The sequence below is a fragment of the Amphiura filiformis genome, chromosome 6 (genome assembly GCF_039555335.1).
Source record: "Amphiura filiformis chromosome 6, Afil_fr2py, whole genome shotgun sequence".
NCBI classification, from domain to species: domain Eukaryota; kingdom Metazoa; phylum Echinodermata; class Ophiuroidea; order Amphilepidida; family Amphiuridae; genus Amphiura; species Amphiura filiformis.
Genome location: NC_092633.1, coordinates 57,580,156 through 57,602,760, shown reverse-complemented (window position 1 = coordinate 57,602,760; position 22,605 = coordinate 57,580,156). Strand labels below are relative to the sequence as shown.

The 22,605-nt window shown below is 36.5% G+C and overlaps 1 protein-coding gene across 1 annotated transcript in view; it reads left to right on the top strand.

Annotated features, from left to right (window-relative positions):
• The window catches only part of LOC140155704 (uncharacterized), a 48,731-nt gene that overhangs the window by 6,454 nt on the left and 19,672 nt on the right, over positions 1 to 22,605 (top strand). The window contains 6 exon segments of the mRNA XM_072178637.1: positions 4,674 to 5,744; positions 5,747 to 5,828; positions 8,908 to 9,031; positions 10,962 to 11,084; positions 14,897 to 15,039; positions 22,445 to 22,573. Coding sequence (XP_072034738.1) covers positions 4,676 to 5,744; positions 5,747 to 5,828; positions 8,908 to 9,031; positions 10,962 to 11,084; positions 14,897 to 15,039; positions 22,445 to 22,573 — 1,670 coding nt within the window. The 5' untranslated portion in view covers positions 4,674 to 4,675.

The window sequence follows — 22,605 nt, the reverse complement described above, 5'->3', positions numbered from 1 at the left end:
TGGAGTAAAAGCCAGGACCTACCCCAATTGTTCTATAATTGGTTATTTTTTTGTTTGTTTGGTTGGGTTTTTTTGTTTGGATTTGTAGTGTCCCTTGATGTAAAGCTACAATGTAGGCCTACACTGTTAATGTTATCATATTCATGGTGTTAAATTTTTTTTTAATTGTGTCTTCAGTACCGTATGTTAAGTTACTAATTGTGTTCAGTTCATGTCATATAGCTTGATGCATTGGATTTGTATCCATTTTAACATAATTAATACATCCATGTACATGTAGACTGGTATGACATGAACACACATTATAGCTAGGCTTAGAGAAAAAACACAATTTTTTGACCAAAAATATGAGATGGCAACTGCAAAATGCGAGAAAAAGTGTGATTTGTGCCCAAATTTGGAGATATGTCCATTTCAGACCAAAAGGTTGCTGGAGAGCAGTCAAGTTAGCTCAATTGATAAGGCGTTCGATTATGGTGCGAGAGGTTGCGGGTTCGAACCCTGGCGGTGCCTAGTACCGTAGTACGCTCTCGTAAAAAATTTGAGTTAGCTTGAAATTCCCCTGGACAAGAAACTCGCTGCTAATTTGTCTCATTGTTACCCATACAAACATCAGGGAGCTGATCCTGGTTACGAAGGTTATTGTCTAGGGTGTGCGCTCTTGAAGCAGCAAAGTCCCTGACTTGTTGTTTGATGGTTTATGGAATTTTGTGGGCCGTAGTGGTCAGAGACAACCTGTAAAGTGTCCTAAGGCTTGTGGATCAACGTCTAGGTGTTTTACCTGTGCGTAGCGCACTATAAATCACTGCGCTTTTAAGTAAGGAAGGAAGGAAGCAAGTTAAGACTATTTAGACCAAGACCATTTCATGGTTCAGCAAAAATAAATGCATTTGTACTGGAGCCAAAACACGCTACTGTATTTGCGCTGCAAATAACACAATTGCGTATTCCTAGCAGACCTACATGTAGGTTAGGATTTGGGTTAACTTACACCAAATAATTAGACGAAGGGTCGAGGTCCCCAAGAATGAGATTTCCACCCCAAATAGTGCAATTGCGTATTTGGTGGTAGCCTACCTTTTGGCTTGGGTGATTGTTAAAAACAATAGATTTTGATTAATTGTGACCCCACACATATGGGGCTTATGTAGAGTCTGAAGTTTTCCATTTTCTAAAATTCATTTTCCATGTTGTAATCCGTGTTGTAAAATTTGTAAATCGGTGTCATGAATAAAGCTTAAAATGTATTTATAAACAATGATATTAATGTCACAATAAAGTGTTCAATATGGCGATCAATATGCTCTGATTGGCATATTCTCACGATAATATGGCCGACTATTACAATGTTTGGAGGGATATGGCATATGGGGTTCATGCCTTGGTAATATATTTCGGTATTATTAAACAGTATTTTTAACATTTATTTCTCTTATCTTTTAACAAATTTTTGTCACATCATGTGTTGTACCTCCGATTCCGTGAGTTTCTTCAGTTTTCCGTAAAACGGAAAAATTTGGACTCCAATTTATTGCCCAAATGATTGCCTGCTTGTTTACATATGTACCTGTCTGGATGTAAATAGCTGTCCTGGCGGAAGCAAAACCATTAATCTATTCTGCACGGCAGTGCACGCAATAACATATCAACTTCAAACTTGGTATAGTTATAGGATATGGTACATGTAGCTAGATAGGCTCTATAGTTTTGTGTCATGTTATTTGCATGAATATTAATGAGCTTATTTGCATATATTTAGATATTATGTTAGGTTGCCACCAAAACTGATTTGACAAAAGGTTTATAAAAAGTGTGTGTGTGCGAAAAAGTGGGAAGTATACATTGATTTTTTTAATTTTTAATTTTTCCCCCCACAAATGATTTATAAAAAGAGTAAAAAAACAAACCAAATTTTGGGGGTATACCCACTATCCTATTCCCCGATCCCTCATGTTCGCTAAAAAGATTATGCCCCGAGCCAGCATTCCAATTTGGTAGTAAAATTAGCCAGCACTCAACTTGGTCTAGCTACAACCCTGGTGAAGACCCTGAGGCTTGAATTTGGTACATTTGGACTCGGACATTGAGGATTGAGGAATTGGATTCGGAATCGGACATCAGAAATTGGCAGGGTCTCAGATATCTCTGACTCGGCCATCAGAAATTGGCAGGGACTCGGACACCTTGGACTTGGATGAGGAGGACTTGACTACAACACTGTTCAGGAGCCATTCTGCAAAACCAGGAACATCAGACCTGAGTATATACAAGGAGAAATGGAATAGAGTCCTGTCTGTCATTTGTTAACTTGAAAAGTGACATTTGAATTATTGTTTCCAAATCTGATTACACACAAAAAAACGTCTCGCACCGTGGACTGATAATGGCATAGTTGCACTCATAGTCATCTTGGAGATTGTGTGGAAGACTAGGAGGCATTTATGAGTCAGGTACTTTTTAATTTCCTTTGCCCTCTGTGCTCTGGCTGTCTGTAATTCCTTTCTAAGCCACTGTGTGTAAATTCAGAACTTTTATTTCAAAAAAGGCTTGTCAAAGTACATATACTTGGTGAATGTCGTGTAAATGTGAGGAATTATTATCACAATTCACAAATATACACACTTGTTAATGTAGTCATGAGGTAAAACTATTTCGGGCAAAAACAATCAACTTCGATGGCAACCATTTTTTTCCTTGTTATGCACATTTCATCTGTCCATGGATGTATTTCTCTTCATCTTTTTCAGTGCAAAAATAGATGACTTTCAGTCTCAACCCCTTCCTCTGGCCTTGGCATGCTTAGTTTGAATGTTCATTATTTGGGAAGGTTTTGTAACATGCACGCAATTTTCATAATCACAGAATAATACACTCGCATGTAAAGGCAGCACTTGTATCGAAACGCAAGCAGAGACCCTTTTCACGTCGCTACCAATCTGGAGACGAGAGGAGTTATTAAACTTGTCATGATTTCCAAGCAATGCAAAGTTATACATTGTATTGTATATTAGGCCCTATGCAGCATTTTAATTTTACGCTAGTGATATACTGAAGATTCTCCAATTAACAACTTCAAGGGCATAACATTTTCCCGGTTGGGGAACATTTTCAATGAAAAAACTTGCAAAATACGACTTCGGTTTATGATACAACATGGCGGTGTTCACGCAGGGGCACATATCGGTATATACTATAAAACTTACAAGCATTTTTATGCAAGCATGTGATGTTTTATGCGGTGAATTGGATAAAAATTTAAGTTGGAAATGGTTTGTCTAGATATGTAATTTCGCATTAACGACGTGTCACTTTTATACTCTTATGCTAAATGGCATAAAAATGTCTGCATTTTGGTTACATTTTCATTTTAGGGGCATTAATTAGAGAATATGTACCGTATCATGTAGCCTAATTGTAGACCAAATAAATAAAACCATTAGAACTTGATGTCAAAATGATATTTTTTTCATTTGATGCATACACAAATTCTACAAAGTATACTGGCATTACCATCCAGTCTCACCAGGCAGGCATTGCACAGCTTTACACTTTGTGCCAAGTGCACTTTCGTTCAGTCTCACATTGTTTTCTAGGGGCATTTTAAAATGAATAACAGGCTAACAGCCAAGTGTCCAAGGTTGAATAGAATAGTAAAAGGATTTTAAAAAGAAGTTGAACTTTGGACGGCAGTCAGTACTGTGTGGATTAACTATATTGGTGTGGATTAAGTGTGGTGAGGTTGCAATAATGTTGGCCGACCGACCGACCAACCAACCATTCATTCAGTAGCTTACAAAATGTACATGAATCCTAAAAAACAATGAGTGGTTTTAAGCTGTGTATTATAGGGAGAGGTCAGCGAGGGAAGCCTGACTGGCAGTACATTGTACCTTGTTGCTGGGTGTGGTTCAGCTTCATCAATACAAATTGCATAGGAATGGTTTCCTCCCTGGAGATGAGTGATGATGCAGGGGCAGGCAGCATAATATGGTGTCGTTATTAGATGTACACGTAATTACTGGCTGTTTATTTTATAAAATAGAAAAAACTGGTTACATGTACTAAGTGTGTATTTCATTGTAAATTCAATTTGTGGATACTGGGTATAGTGTTTGAATGAAATAATTTATTAGACAGTCTGGTTACATGTGAAAGTGAATGTCTGTGCACAAATGTTTAGAGTATTCTCCAAAACCGTCATGTGTGGCCCGGACCTTTGGTCCGTGTGTATGAGTGATCAAAATTTTCCATATATGTTTAAATGTTTATAAATAAAAATAGCTTCAAACAGAATATAATTACAGAGGATAAGTTATTTGGAGCAAATTTCCAGTTAACAATACAATAAATGTATCCAGCTGGCAGACAGTACATTGTAGGTCGGGATTCCGACAATTTTAACACCATAGGGCACTTTTCTTGTTGTGCAATTCACACCGCTAGTCCAGATTTGCACAGCAGTACTTTTAGAAAGTGAAAATATTGTCAGCACATGCAGATCTCAAACTACAAATATTAGAAGTGTTGTTTTCAATCATCAGTATACTAATCAGATCATGTATAATATTTACAGAAATTTGTTTCTTGAATATTAAAAGTTTTAATTAATTATGGTATGTATTATATTCAGAATTTTAATAATTAACTGTTTTTTGCTCTTTCATTTTTTGCAGGTATGACATCACATGACAATTCTCATTTTGGTTCTCAGACCAGTGCCTTCTGCTCTATCAAGAAACTTCGCATTGATAACTCCAACCGGATCAATAATAATGATGTGATTATCGCAAACCCTACTCATCATCACCATCATCACTCATCCAGTACGCTCCACCATACAGTACCTCTTTTACCGTCCACGAGCACCACACGACATGATATATCGGCGCACTCTAACAGAGTCAATTCGCGCCACACACAGAACGTCATAAGAGCCTCGACTATAAAGCTTCTCGACACGTATCAAAAATGCGGACTCAAGAGAAAAAGCGAGGAATTGGATAACCACCATCCTCATCATGAGCGCCACCGCATTCAAGAGCGCACAATCATGCACCATGCATCAACAAGCAGTCGTGCCAACGCATCGACTAGCAGTCGTGCCAACGCATCGACTAGCAGTCGTACTAATGCGTCAACAAGTCGTGCACACGCCCACCATCACCAAAAACACATCCAGGTGAAATCGGTAAAATCAAGTAATAAACTAAACAACAACACATCAAATGCATCATCATCGAAAAAGTCATCAAAAAGCTCAAGTGGGGAAGGTGACTATCAGTTAGTCCAGCATGAAGTCTTGTGCTCTTTGACAAATAGGTATGAAGTTTTAGAATTTTTAGGTAGAGGAACATTTGGTCAGGTCGTCAAATGTTGGAAACGAGGGACTAACGAGATTGTGGCCATCAAGATTTTAAAGAACCACCCTTCCTATGCCAGGCAGGGTCAGATTGAGGTCGGCATCCTCGCAAGATTGAGTGCGGAGAATGCAGACGAGTTTAATTTTGTGCGAGCGTACGAGTGCTTTCAACACAAAAACCATACGTGCCTTGTGTTTGAGCTACTGGAGAAGAACTTGTATGATTTCCTGAAGCAGAGCAAGTTTCAGCCGCTGCCTCTGAAGCATATACGCCCTATATTACAGCAGGTGCTGGTGGCACTGCTGAAGCTTAAGACACTCGGACTGATCCATGCGGATCTGAAACCGGAGAACATTATGTTGTTAGATCCAGAAAGACAACCGTTTGGGTCAAAGTGATAGACTTTGGATCAGCTAGTCATGTTTCAAAGGCTGTTTGTTCTACGTATCTTCAATCAAGATACTACAGGTAAGTTTGTCAATAAGGATATTGTACAAATGTATTTCTTAGATATATAGATTGCTTTTCAGACTTCAATGTACATACATTGTTTGACTTCCTGTTTCTGGGTACTGGTATGATTGGTGGTACATGTTCAATGTTTGTCTGTGAATTGGCTTCTTGTACATTGGAAAGCAAAATAAGCAAATTTAGTCGAAACAATATGATACGTGGCATGCTGTGTGCAATTTGAGTGAAAATTAAATTATAATTAGGAAATTCAATAATTTACTGTGCTGTACATGTAGGATCGTTAAAAGTGTTTTGCACAAGCAAGAAAAATACATAGCTATATGTAGAGTATAGATTAGTATGAAATATTTGGCAATATTTTGTGAAGAGTCTACATAGAACCCCAGGGGAGAGAGAGCAAGTGTCAAAAAAATCAAACCTGTGACAAATCCAGTAGCCTGATGTGTGCGTGCACAGAAGTGCTGTGGTCAAGCAGGCCAAATCCTCCTTTTTTATTTTGGGCCGACCTCTTGCCGCCAAAGGCAGCCAGCAGACGGCCAGCTTTATTGAGTTGTTTGTTGTTAGTTCTGACTGGAAGTCATTCAAGTCAACAAGTTCCGATAAAAAGAGACATAAAGGTTGCAAAATGTCTTCTTATTAGTTTACCTAACAAATAAATGGGTCAGAAATGGTTATCTGTACTGGATGTACTACAAATGTAATTTAAGATGTCAAGGTTCATAAGATTGAAATGCAAGTTCTTTCCAAAAATATATTTAATTTCTAAAATTTTAAAAATATGAAAACATGGTATCATCAGATTGCAAACTTTGTGCTTTGGAATTTATTGTTTTTAAATATAATGTGATTGTGGTATCAAAATATAATGGTTGATCAGACTTTTGGATCAATACTCGGGGCATATTTTGCAAGTACAGAATGCTCCTCCGTTTCTACTGTTTGTTGATTTGTTTTTCTCGCTATAGGGAAACTTCTAGGAGCAATTAGTTAATTAGGAACTCTCACAAAAATATCAATTCTTATTGTTACCGTAATGATTGAACCTCAAATAACAAAAACACCAAATTCCACAGTAAGTCAGACAAAACGTGAAAACAGTAGGTTGTCTTTCTAGGCTCTTAGCCTTCAAGGTATAAAGCTGTGAAGTCGAGTCTAGCCCTCCAAGGCTCCCGAAGTTCAAGCAACCATGAATTGAAAAACAATACAAAAGATCATAGTTCACATTTAACAGGTGATATAAGCCATTGTTTGGTATCTGTCTGTGATATCAGGTACACATCTGGGACAAACAGGAAAACATTGTTTTGCAGTAAAACAAATTGTTTTGCAATCTTGGAATCTGGGAAAAAAAATGACATGTGCCTGCTAAGGAAAACATTAAAAAAAACTTAGAAGGAGAAAGCCATGGGGTTGATGACGTAGTTTTATTGAAACACCGGGTAGTTTACACACTAAGCAGAAGCCATATTTTCATGAAACAGAAGCCATATTTTCGTTCACTTCTCAAAATATCACTTTCCCGTCAAATGCAAATGTTCGGTATATTGACAAATTTACCCGAGTGTGTGTGCATTTTTCTTCAGTGACAATCTTATTTACCATTCTGTCTTGCCTGAACTAGACCTACATGTATGTAGTAACCATTTTTTTCAACTTGAACATAAATTTATTTGTAACCTAAATTGCAATGTGTAAAGTTTGAAACACATGGCTTTAAAACAAAATGAAAAATAAAAGGGCTGAGGCATTTTAAACGTTCTTTAAGCCAGCTCTTGTTGTCACATGATGCACTCAAGGGATAACACACAAACAGGAAATGTAGTACTCAAAAGGTCAAGGAAGTTAAACCTGTATGTAAACCTGTGTCTTGCGCTCTGAGTTTTTTGTCTCAATTTCACAGGCTAAACCATCAAAAATATATTTTCTAAAACCCACTTAATAATTATTTAATATAATAATAATATTGAAAATGTGGTTGTACTCTTTATTTTGCAAATATTGTGAAATATTTCATTGAACATTGTGGTGCGTTTTGACATTTTGATCCTGTGCCTGGTGTGATATCCGTTAGCAGAGAGCTAAAACTATAGATCAATGGGGAAGCTATTTAATAGCAAGGATAATGACATGAACTGCTAGGTCATGTACCTCCTAACTAAAATGCAGCATTAAAACTGGCTTTGAAATGGTACCATTGTAAGGAGGAGTCTGTAATTAGTGTGATTAGTGTGCGCAGTGATTAAGTCCAAGGTTTGATGATTCCCTAGATAGCATTGGAAATAATATCGGCAAAGTGATAGGCTATACATGTACCTACCTACATGTATTTATGTTTCCATCCCAGGGTATCTATTCGTGTTGGCTTAATTAGTCACTTTGATGATGTGGTTTGGGAGATTAAGAATGATCATTGAATAGACCTAGCAGTACTTTCATGTACATAGTGATGTGCTCATTATTTTAGCAACATATTATAATGTTCAAGAGGCACTCTCCAAATTTCAGCAAATAAAAGAATGGAATGAGCTGAAATTGTTCAATTGTTACTTATTAGTACATGGTATAGGCTTAGCATTATTTTACCAATATCGTACTTCTAATATTCACTACACATAATTAGTGACATAAATGTGAAAATGTCATGAAAATATATCGGTGACTGTGAGTACGCGCCAGTAAACCAGTCACTTCAAAGAGCAGTGTAGACATAAGTTGTTTTGATCATCAGAATTGTTTGCCACAGGTCATTTATGAGTTCAGTAACATTTCATAGGGGAAATAATATCAATACAATCATACATAGTAGATATTTCTTCAAAGTTTCCCATCATTTGCAGCAGAATAGAAGACATGAATTTATTGTAGGATATGTTGGTCCATGTGGAAATGTTATGTTTGGTACAAAGAAGGTGTCAGTCTGTGTCAGTGGCATTGTATGAAAATGTAGGAAACACTACACCACTTATTCGCCCACATTGTCTCACAACTCCTTCAGATTTTCTTTGAAATTTCCAACATCTTGCAGTGCATACATGTGCATTATTGTTTGTTCTGTTGATGTGCTTCCTTTCAGGGCCCCTGAAATCATCCTCGGATTGCCATTCTGTGAAGCTATAGACATGTGGTCGCTGGGATGCGTTGTGGCAGAGTTGTTTCTGGGATGGCCGCTGTACCCTGGGGCATCTGAATATGATCAGGTAAGTTGATGATAGCAAATCAGCAGCTAGACAGAGCTAGGCAAAGGGGTTAATAGTTAAACTGCTTGGCATGTTTCCGAGAACAAAGTTTGTGGGGCTAGCTATGTGTCAAGAAATAATGTGACCCGATAAGCAGAGCAAGCATGTCATTGAAGGTGTTTGTGAGATGTTGGATGATCAGCCAGCATCATAGACTTAACTCTTGTCACATTGTTTGTCACATATTGAGATCCTTTTAAAACCAAAATGCAATAGGCAAAAGTGATGCATGCTGGGAACAAAAAGGGCCCAAAAGCTGTCGAATTTGTCACCCGTGATAGTGGATTTGAACCCAAGTTACATTTTTTGCCTTTCAATCGCTATCAGCAATACTTTATGGAATATACTCAAATTATGTATACAGGACAGGTTGTATCAAAATGAAATTACCCATCAGCTCTGATGTTTATTGAAAAGCAGCCTGGAGGCTGCTTCTTTCAAATGCAATATTGGGTTCTGGGTAAGAGTTACTTAGTACTTGAGGTTAATGGCTTCTCTTGAAGTGACCAGAATTTGTGGTTTATACCTCTTATAATATTAACCTACAAATTATGTGCATGTTATGTTGCATTTTGATGTGACTGTCGTGTCAACAGTGGCGCAATTTCATTTTCGCTAATTTTGATTCTCATTAATGGAATCTATTGATTCTCATCTAAATTACCCATATGTTGTCTAAACTTGCTCAAATTTTATGTGAATCAATGTTGATTCTCTCAACCAATTATCATTTGGAGAATTGATTCTCTGATTCACCAAATTCGTAGCCCTGAATCACTAGAAACTGCATCCATGGGTAATCAATTTTGTATTTTGCATTGTATTTAAAACAAAGCAAAAATCCTATTGACTTCTGTGGATATTGCCCTTATTGTGCTAGATAGGAATACAGGTACAAAGTACATGTAGTAAATGAACTTAGGAAAAAAACTCACACAATGAACTTTCAAAGTTACACAATTTTCCTATTATTAGATACATGTGAAGTCATCAGATCAAATGAAATCAGCTCATTGTAGAGTGCTGCAGTCACATGACATTCAAAAGCATACATACATTGTACATGTATACTGACATTTCAAAAGCATTCGTGCTGAATTTTGAGCCATTCTGCTTATAGCTTGAAGTAAGAAATGGTCCACCTACTTTATAAAGTATGCGCCAGTTATGTAGGTTTAAACCTGGCCAGGGACATGCAATGTTTGAAATTGTGACCATGTACCATTTACTTTGCAAGGTGCTCTATTGTAGTAGGCAAGGCTACAGATACCAGGGACTGGCTATTGTCCGTCAATAATGTAACCAACAGGTTGGCTAACAGTGTTTACATTGATCGCTTTGATTGATTAGTATTGATCAGACCATTGACCAACATACCAAATCATTGCGCTCTGTAAACTTAATGCAGAATTAAATGGCAGCACTGAAACACCAAATCAATGAGCATGATGAATACATGATGCTAAAATATATAAACATACGCAATCCTGAAATAAAATCATGGCAGCAAATGAGAGTACATTATTGGGTGCTCTATACGTTGCTATCTATTATTTATATCTCCCCACTCCCCATGTTACATTGTAAGCATATAAATATACATAAAAAGCATGGAACTAAAAACAAATGAGCATGTCTTAAAATTATTTTTTGATGGATTTTTTTTCTAAGCAAAATGTCACTGAAAGAAATTCTTCTTATACATCAATTCATTAGAACGAGTCATCTGTGAAGGTAATGATGACAATCATTTTAATGATGGACTAGAAGCATATTGCTTGCTCTGATAAACTAGAGTTTAGAACTATCTATATAATTTGCATTAATTACATGTAGTCTGTTTCATATAATATAACCCTCTTTGTGTCATGTTTGCATTTGTTTTCCATAGATTCGTTACATATCTCAGACGCAAGGTTTACCAGCTGAGCATCTGCTGAGCGATGCCACAAAGACATCAAGATTCTTCAGGAGGGAGGTTGAATCTAACAACTACCCACTCTGGAGGCTCAAGGTAAATTCTAACCCTCCCCCTCCCCCACACATATAATGACCCTCTATACATGTATGTATCTAGGGAAACTAAAGTACTAGTACTCTTGGGGACAACAACAACATCTGTGACCTAATTGTCTCTTATCTATTTAATACCAAGTATTGATACCAAGTATAGCCTTCTTAACTGATTTGATTTAACTGTTAACTCAATTGTGCATTTGATATAAAATAATATTAATACAATTGTTTCTTTGAATGATACTGCCAACCCCATGGAATACTACAGTTCCGGTAATGAATACATATTTTATGTGATTGTAAAGTAAACACAAAGTAAGTGAAACATGAATGTTTAGAAACTCTAAACCTCTACGGATTATGTACATAAATACTGAGCGAAAACTATGTGCAAGGTCCCCAGGATTTTTATTAATTATTCCATATTTAACCTCTTGCTACTTGACTGTGAAGGTCCCAGTGTCATACGGTTTGATTTAACCAGCCCATATGGTACAGTGTTGAGTACCACACAGTTGAAGCTTATTTTGCATTAGTTCATTTATTGAATATTTTTTATTAGAGAAGGTCTATTGCAAAGTGGGACAAAAAATAGTATATGAAATACATGACATTTTCATGAATCCAACTAAATGTCAATGAACAGCAATAAAACTTGAGCATGTAAAAGATATGATATCAGCATGGAGATAGTGGGTTAAAACTGATACAGAGAAGTAGCCATGAAAAAACAACTGGTATACAAAATACTGACATATTAATAACCCCTTAATCAAGGGTGATGATATTTATAACCCATATCAACGGTGCCAACTCCGGGGGCACTCAACACAAATGACCATACGGATATGCTCCCCCGGAAAGACCCCCCTTTTTGGGTTTCGCAGCTCCGAAAGACCCCCTATATTTGACCAAAATACAGCTCCGAAAGACCCTTGATTTTGATAATTTCAGCTCTAAAAGACCCAAAATTGCTCATTCCTCATATTTCTTGTTTTTTCAGGCGATTTTCAACCAAAAAGCCAAGAAAAACCCTTGATTTTGTCTTTTCGCAGCTCCAAAAGACCCTATTTTACTTATTCACAGCCCGGTTCGCAGCTCGAAAGACCCTTTTACCGGTACGCCGTCAGCTCCCAAAGACCCACCACCTCAAAATTCCGGGGAGCATACCCACCAAAATTTTTTTTTGATGTGCCCCCCCCGGGTGCCAACTACTGGTCATTGAAACATTGTTAAAAGTTAAAATATTTTTGTGTCTCCTCGAGAAATAGAAAAATGATTTCATTAAATTAGCATCTGTGAGACAGCCTATGATGAAATACCAGTATAAATATGCAAACTCACTATATAAATGATACAATGGTATGCAAATTTTTTTTAGATATGGAGGGTTGAGAACCAGAAAGCCGTAACTTGTAAAGGAAACATGTAAATTACAGCTTTCAGGTTCTCAACCCTCGATATTTTTGAATGTGAAAGAGTTTATCGTCTATGCCATGTGTGGGTTAATAGCGTGGAAAATGTCAGGAGTATTTAAGGGCAGGGATAACTTTCGCATGACTACCATCATCAGACGATACATTTTGCGCCATTGTGAATGAATGATGAGCCTATATAGTGATTTTAATGAGAATACCAGGGGCTTGACTCGGTGTCTGGCTGAGGGATGTAGCATCTAAACATCAGCATTACAATCAGTCTACCAGCAACTTATGAAACCGTCTATGTTGACTACAGTAGTTTAACATTTGTGTGCTAATTAATGTATGGATGGTTTTGGTACGACCAGTTGCACATTGTACATGTATGTGGCAGCAGCATGCATATTAATGTTGATAATCTTGCTTCCTTTGTAGCCACAGATTAATTTTTGGAAATTACATTTTGGTTCCCTTTTCAGATGTTCACACACAATCATAGTTATGCTAATCAACTCTGCGATAAGCATGAAATAATATCAGGTTATTTTTATCAGTCAGAATAATATATTTGCTTGGTCTTGTTTACAAATGTTGCGACAATTTCCATAAAAAATAAATATATGCCAAGTTAGGTAATCAACGTCATAGTTTGTCCACGCTATCTATGTGTGGAACCACCATCAAAATGATCACAAAACAAAGTCAATGAGTTGGTAATTGGTGTGCAAACCAAGCGTGAATCAGGAACTAAGGTATGGCGTATTCACTACAATAGCAATTACTTGTACAATGTTCATGTACAGACATGAGTAGACCCAGGTGATGAGATGGTTAAGTTCTCTTAAAAGCAATTCTTATAAAATATGGAAATATTCTCCCAGGTCCCCCCTATTCTTATAATTGTTAAATCCACCTACATGTATTGCTTATTTAATTGTCAAGTAATAGTTGAAACGTGCAGCTTTGCCTGGCTTTTATTCCTCCGTAATAGGCAAATTAACATATAAAATAATGGAAAAAAAAGAGAAATGGCTCATTATGCTGTTCAGTGTACGTACGAAGACTTTTTCTTGTTGATGATGAACAAGCAGCATAATTATGTTGACCCACAAATATTTGTTAATTATATACATCAGATGGTGACCATACCATATTTTGTAATGAATACCATAAATACTCTCCTTGATAGATGACAAACAACTGAGTTAATTGGACGGGATGTGACAGAATTCAACGAAAACTGTAATTGTAGCTTATTGTAACCAACTCATATAAGGCCTCATGTACTTATCAAATGGATATTGAACAGGCAGTGATAATAGTTATAAATAGCTTCTTAATATTATACAAGTTTTCTATTGTATAGAATATCCGCATGTATTTTACATGAACAGTTTAAAGGTTTCTGGGAAGGATACTATAAAATGCAGTAATAAAAACTTTCAAAAGTTGTAAGCCAGCTGGAAAGTATACATGCTTTTAAAACAAATAGGCCAGTTCTGAGGCCCCATTTTCTCTTGCTGATCCAGGAAAAGTAGAGGTTTAAAAATAAAAATAAATTTGGTCAGTTATGAAGCCAGTACGGGCTAGCTAGAAATAGCTTACATGCAAATACTAAGTTGACTGGCTGTGATTTAGTCGGTTGTTAATCATTCTGACATGTAGATCTCCCAATGAGAGTATACATGGCCATGTAAATAACATGCATGGAGCCCAAAATAGAATAGACAAGGCTGGAAAATTGCATTGAAAATACAAAATTAGTGTCAAATTTGCATTTTGTTGTTGAGGATTTGGCGATCGTGGCATCCTGATTTGATTTAAGCATTATAATTACCATCAGGATATATCAGAATGGCATATGTGACTTATTAAAAGCTTGTTTGACGGATCTATAAACCTAATTCCATTAATTCCCTCCGCTAACCTGGGATACGTATGTCGGATTTTATTCAAGCTGTGTCAAACATGATGGTTTAAAAAAAAATGGAACTTTGTAAAATGTATAATGCAAAAGTTGATGATGGTGGATTAATATCACATGCAGCACGGTGTAAATAAATGTGGTTGGCTTATATCATTCAATTGGAAGTAAACAGTAAATTCAGTAGCTCCCGTATGTTATTTTGATAATCACTTCAGTTTACCTTATCAAGGATGAATGTGATAATTAACAAGGCAGCTATTCCATTTATGACAATTTTGCCTTCATGAAGACACTTTACTTTTGACTGTGTGTTAATTATGCTACAGACACCAGAGATATGAGTCAGAGATTTGGATCAAATACAATGGCTGCTTTTTGGTATTTCATCATATGCACATTATAGATGTTTAGCTTGATTAGGAAGCAGCTATTTTACTTGCACTCTTTATTTTTTTATTACAGACACCAGAGGAACATGAGTCAGAGACAAAAATCAAGTCCAAGGAAGCAAGGAAATATATCTTTAACTGCTTGGATGATATCGCCGGGGTTAACTTCCCGACAGACCTCGAAGGCAGCGAATTACTAGCTGAAAAGGCCGATAGGTGAGACTAACAACTTCAGTATAAATGTTTAATGCACAAATGTAGCGGATATTTTTTCCCAAACTAGCCAACAGGACTTGCCCCTCATACCTACTGAGCCTTGTAACAGAGTATACAATGTACATGAACTCTCATTGATAGTATGTAAAAGTGGAATGTTTTGCACCATTAATTTTTCACGGTTCGCCAAATATGAACTGTTTCCCTTGTTTTTGAATTTGTGATTCCTTATATTGACCCATACACAAAAAGAATATATTCACGCGTTGTTATTTTCGCTGTAGTAACTTGAAACACAATAAAAGTGAAAATAAATATACATAAAAATTTGCACTTATACAGTTCTTGGGTTCCATGTCAAGATCATGGATCAAGACATGGAAACTTTCAATTAGTCATTCCCATAAAGATGTCTTTGATGTTTTGATATTTTTAAACCATGTACAGGTGTAAATTCAAAATCAAAATAGCAGCAGGAAGCATTTTCAAATGACATGTCATGAAGGGGTCACAAAGTCACAAACTTAGGTGATGTTTTCTGATAGGCTAAAAAAATTATTTTGAGTTATTACTATGTCATTTGCTCAGAATGTGACATACTCCAAAATATCAAATTTAATGTCCAAATTTTACATAACTTTGATCAAACATTAAAAGCATGTAATGTCATGTCTGGTGTTTGGCAGCTATAATAAATGTCAATGTGCTACCATGCTTGCCAAGCTTTTGGAAACCAAGTTAATAGCTCCGAGCATTATATTGCCTAATACATTAGTATAGCTTGTGAATCCTTTCGTGACATTTGTCTGTGTGGGCACCGAGTTTATTTCCAGTCCCTACCTATCTAGACAGTTTACAAGACTCATGTACAAAGCCATTTGGGGAAAAGAAATGGTGTAATGTGCTGCATCTTCTATGTCACTTCAAAGATTGTAAAGACAATCAACATGGAGGATTTTACGACAACTTTTCAAGATTGCCAGAAATGTTAGGAAGTTCTGAACATATCTTGAGCAAAATTTTACCCAGAACAGCAAGAACACATGTATACATGTGCATTTTATCTTTTGATTTAAAACCCTGTCAAGTGTGGATTTGCATATGGACACATGCCCTCAGACTTGTTAAATTGAATTTGATTACTATATAGTTTCTGTTCAGCTTTCAATTATTGTAGCTATAACACATAGAGCTCTAGGCTCTATGCATGTGCCTATCGATTACCATGGAATAGGTCCGGGTTAGCCTCTTGTATAGCATGACCAGGAGCTATTTTTAAGCTTGAACTCTCTCCTGACAGAAAGTCTCAATATCTCATATATTTGCATGCCAGAATACATTACATATGTAGCAGTGTGTTTCAGCAATACATGTAGCTCCTGGTACACACAAAATGCACCTCAAGTGGGCTCTGGTTCAAACCCTGTTATTTTTCCCGTTTTACATTCACCAGTGTTATGAGTGGATCTCGTGAAAAAGTAATAATGATACGTGTTGTTTGTTTGTTGACTCCATGCACACAGCATTTTCCCCATAGTCCAAAAACAGGAAGTGTTTTGAAAGAGTTTGAAACCAAAACTTATTCTCATATCATATACTGAGCATTTAGATAAAGTTCATACCCGCTATTGTGCCAAGATTGAGGTAAGGGCTGAAATGTCATGAAAAGTCAGTTGTCCGGGTTTGATTTCAAGAATTGTAAAGTTACATCGCAACACTGCGGTGCATATATTGTTAATACATAGTATAGCAATTTCACAATTTTGTGCAACAATTCTCAAATTTTTATTACAAAATCATTACCTTGCTCTAATATATCATTGATGAGGTACACACTTGAGCCGACTATGCGCTACGTTTACTATTATTGGAGTGTGATCACAGAGGATCAAGTTAATTATTTGGTATATATTTTACCTCTTGATTAACTGATCATAAATTTACCTCATATACGTGTAGATGTAGACCTTTGTGGTATATCAGGTTGAATTTTATAATTGTCCTTCGCAATAGTTCGCAGAAAAAGTGTGATAAGCTTAAAAGTGTGATAGGTACGAGTCCTTGAATAGCTTGAATTTGGAGTATCAATCCTAACATTGCAAGCAGGGTGGAAATTGACGATGAAGTATTGCAAGAGTTTGTAAGGTATTTCTTGGAAGGAAGCCAAGAGAATATTATCTTTTCATGGATCATACTAGGTTTAACTAGAGCAGAAGTGCCAGTAGATTACCAATATACATGCAGTGTCAGTAGTCGGGTAGTAACCACAGTGTAGTATAATATATTTATTTATTTATTTATTTGTAAAATTTGGCCAAACCCAGGTAAAGCCCAATAGTGCTCTAAATTATTAAAGGGATGCCAACCGAATAGGACAGGGATATGGGAAGAGATCTGATTTTAGATGCTGGTGGAAAACTGAAGTGCCCAGAGAAAAACCTCAATTTTGGCCCTTCTTGGCTCAAGTACACTCACAGAACTGGTATGGGACTATAATGTGCATAAGAGCTCATAAGCACAAACACTTAACACATACTGCGTGTTTCTACTGAGGGTAAAATTCCGGGCCATGCCGTGCCGTGCCGTGCCGGGTAACGAGCCCAGTAGAAACGACTTGGGGTAATCGGTTGCCGTGTCATGCCGGGTCATGTGCTCGCCTTTTCGTGATCCACCTCTTGAGGTGGATCATGCCGAAATCAAAGCGTGTAATCTGCGCAGTAGAAGCGAGCCGTGTCATCGGTTGCGGGTCGAGGTCATGCGTGTTGCAAAATAACGCGATTTATATTCTACTTGTATAGTCTAGCTTAGGCCTATGATGTAGTAGGTTCCTTCTTTCCGATATTATATACACTGGACACATGTGTGACTCGCATGAACTTGATGAAGTAAAATGGATATGACTAGGCCTACTTCTTTATAGTTAATGAGTTGGTTATATCTTTATAATTAATGAGTTGGTTATATATGAGCTGTAAATTAATTATCATAATAGCCAATTACTAGATCCACTGGTAAATTAATGCAATTTGGATTTTACGAAAATACTAAATTGTGATTGTAGGTCATATGCCATGAGCTGCCATCCGCAGACATTTAAATTTAGGATATAATTAACCGTCAAATCTGTTTTCCGTACTTCCGGTTTACAGGAAAAAAATGCCGTGCATGGTGCGAGACACGGCTTTCTGGTCTCAGTAGAAACAAGCTGGGTAACGGTGGCTGGATTATGATCGGTATTTTGTGCCCGGAAAATAGCGGGTCAAAAAGCTGTACGCTCAGTATAAACACGCTGATTCATACATGCACCTGTCACTCACACATGTGCCACTATCGTACATTTTACAAAAGAAAATACACTTATATTCTTCTACAATAAAAACAAATTGTGTATTTTCTGTAATAGATGTTTGGGGCATGCAATTTTCGAAAGGGGGCATTTTAGAAAGTTAAAGGGGAAAAAAGCTTAAAATTGAGGGTGAAAATCAGAAAAGTATAATCCGCTTCTGGTTTGTTTCCTGGTTCAAATCCAATATGGCAGTGCCCACGGAACAGAATATTATCGCGGTAAATTATATCTGTGCATTTGTATGTTTAGCAAGAATGTGATGAACTTAGTGAAATTATACCATAATTTTGCAGCATTTTTCTATTAGAGAGTAGCATTTTTTACAGACAATACTGTACTGCCTTTGCGAGGACGCCAAACTTGCAACACAAATCCTTGAAAAGGCCATGTGATTATTAAAAAAGTCCTCAAAATATATTAAAAGGTATAATATATTTTAAGGTACTTTTCTCAGTTGATGAATAGAATCAGGATATACATAATGCTATAGATACCATCTGATGACCTTGCTTGGTGCTTCTAGGATATGAAATCAGTATAGGGTGTATGTAGTTACAACACACTGTGGACTGCAATAGCCTTATCCCAATGGCATAGTCCAATAACTTCAATTACATAATCAACTAGTGCAAAATTTGACCTCACGTTATAGAGTATGAGTTTTTGTATCCAAATTTTCAAAGGTCATTCAATGAATGTAGAGATGTATTGGGGTTAAGAACTGTGCCGCTGATAGATGAGCATGTTGTGGATCCTAGTGACATGTATAAAGTGTTAAACATACTTGTATCCACACATTCACAAACCACACAACCACCACACATTTACAGTCATGAACACGTACACACCCCAAATATGTGCGACACACCTGCACCCCTACTTGTTTTCACTGACAACCGTGGACCCGTATGTGTATGTGGTTGTTAACAGGGAAACCATGGAACCACACACACACACAGACATATAATACATCATAATCCAAACATGGACTTATTGCGTTAAATTATGTAAGTTAATCGATTAACCAAGGTATTACACCTATGATAGAGGACCCAACCCCATATTCCAAGTTATGCTGTATAGCATCCTCTGTGGCGGTCATGACCGTGGACGTCCATGATTTGATCTGTGTAGCTTTTCACCACATGAGTCCATGTTCGTAGGTGAAAACAAATACACACACAATTCCATACCATACTATTATCATGTAAGATGCATGTCTATAGTATTATCGGTAATGGCATTTGGTTGACCTATATCTGAGTAATCCCATGACTGATGTATTTGTGTCATGCGGTATCTAGAAGTAGCTAGCGAGACTACATAGCATTCATGGCACCATATTATAGCTGTGATATTCAAGTCGTCTACACGAGCTACAATTAATGTGTTTTTCTTGTCGTGAGCGCTATCTTCTTTTGAAAAAGCTTCTTGCACAACAAAGATGATGCGATTCTTGTAGAAATTAATTGACTTGACTGAATTATTTCTGCATTGAACCTTAACTGATGTAAACAATTGAATGGCTAGAGTTAAATATTCATATCATGAAAGCTTAGTAAAATACTGTTTTCGAACATTTTGAATGGAAAAAAAATGAGAATGCAATTCGGTGCGAAAAGGTGATGAAAAAAATTCAACTTTGCTGAAAAACAAGTTAAAGCATGAACACATGTTTCCGAGTGTATTCTCATACTAGTCTGACCTTTGGTAAAAAGTCAGGGAAAGTTATTTGATGATATTTGTGCTATAAAAGTAATGCAGTGATCATATTTTTACAGCCACATAACAGCTGAAAATTGTGGTACATATGTAAATGTGCACGTTTAACTGCTTTATCCTTAGTAAACAAAGTTCTTGAAAGCTTTTTGCATGAAGTAAATCCAATAATTAGTTTATGATTTGCTTGTGTAGCTAGTCAGCAGTTTATAATGTGCCCTCTTGAAACCCCAGGATATTAACTTTGTTTTAAGAAGTGTGAGCAGAATCAAACTAGTGGAACTGAAAAGCCAATGTTTGAATGAGTAATGAGATTTCCGACTCAAATCCTACAAACACTAACAGCACCATTGATTTGGCTAGGAACAACATGGCTGGCTGGCTAGCTTGCGATCACCATAAAAAATATAAATAACCTTGTGTCAAGCCAGAGTCACTGGGGGAAGGAACTGGTTGAACTATACATAACATGAATACAATATTAGGGGATGGATGAGTCATCAACCACTCTCCCCTCTTCTTTTTTATCGTTCGATTAAATAATACGAGGAGGAAGCGAGTAGAAATGTCCAAAATAAGCAATCTATGTTTGGTTAATTCTGTTAACAGAACATATTTAAAACATTTACGCCAAATTGTGCTTCTTCCCAATTCAAGTATTTGATACTACAAAGCTCATTGCAGAGACATGAACTATTATAATTCTAGTTCTTGAAAAGTTAATGCTTTAAATGTCAGCGCTTTCTATTTCAGAGCAAAGTAGTTTAGTTAGAAACAAAGCAATCATAAAATGATATGCATGTGATAGTTCTGTTATAGGCGTTTGTGGTGGTACGGAACCAAAGATGTGATGAAATGTGTAGCCTTAAATAAATGTCCAAACTTAGCAGGTTGTGTATGTTTTGTATACATTATATAGGGCATATTTTAACTGGACTACAAGTGACTTAATTTCCATTTATTTATCGCCTTTTGAAGTGAGATAGTGATCTTACAATGTTGTCTTGGTTTGTGTTTCAAACAGGTACACAAGTCAGTGAAGTCACACCAGTGAAGTCACACCATATTAAATCAAAGCATTTATTATTATTCCGGGATGCAGCCCATAATATGTTGTAGTCAACTATAATGTAAAGCTATAAAATCATCTGGCAAGAGTACTAGTTTTACATGGATTCAAGTAGCAGTAAAATATTTGTTTAGGAAATATTCAAGCTAGATTTGTATAGTTCTTCATATATTTTAGAGTTAATGCGGCTGTAATAGTGGCGTCTCCATGCGATTTAAATAGAATTAGTTGTTATTTGCTGTGTGTATAATACTCAATTACTGTTGCACACTATCAGCAAAAACAGTATGCTAAGAATTTGTGAGCATTTCCTCTGTTTTTATGAACAATATTAAATGTAACTTCCCAATTTGGTAATTACAGGCAAAATGAGTGATAAAAATGTCTTTGTAATTGTGATGGTCAGATTACTAAAACCACAGACTTGTGTCAACGTAAAAGAAATAGGAACTCTCAGAAATTTGATTTAAAACCACATAAAATAACCTGCGTTAGTTTTAAACTACTTGTTTCCTTGCGTCTATATTAAGCATTCTTATACAACGTTGATATGTGTCTGTAAACCCTTAACAACATTATTGCTATCCTGTTAGGTGCACAGTTAGTGTAGATTTCCTGTACCAACTTCTAAAGGGTTTATGTTAAGGTAACAACTAATGCTAACCTGAGAGGGGACAAAGTTTTGTTTTTTGATTTGAACAAGGCGCTTTACATAAATTTTTTAAAATATTTTAAAATCATTCACACCTGTTTCAGACATTTCATTTGCTTCTTTTGTTGTTCTAATTTCCCCACCCAACATATTTTTGGTTAAATTAATTTACTTTTTTTTTGTAGTGGGAGGGGTACAGGCAAACAATGCCATAAAAGCTGGACAACATGTGTTCACCATGTCCAGTACATGTAGCTGGGCTTCAGATCCAACTCTCCAAAATCTGGTGTCTTGCGAGTTTCCAAGGCTTGTAATTTAGTTGAATGAAAGGAATGCAGATGGAGGTTTTGTCCCGTTGTGTATCAATACCGTTATAGAATGATATGCAATTTGAGCAGGTTCAGTTGTCTAGGTGAAGTTTGAAAAGTTTTGGAGCTTAAAAAGAGCAAGCTACATGTACATTGTAGAGAGCAAGAAACCCATTAATTCCTACATTATAAGAAATTGAATTAACTGCTGTATTTTTGTTGTTGTTTATCATGTATACTGAATTTGAACTAGTTTTGACTGCTAATTATAATGCCTTCATTTTCAAACATTTTTTTTTCATTCTTTACAGACGTGAGTTTGTCGACTTGTTGAAGCGTATGCTGACCATCGATCCAGATAAGCGCATAGTACCCGTGGAGGCTCTCAACCACCATTTTGTTACGCTAAGTCATCTAGGCGAATATGCACACTGCAGAAAGTAAGTCCATAATATTTTTGTCAGAGATGCCA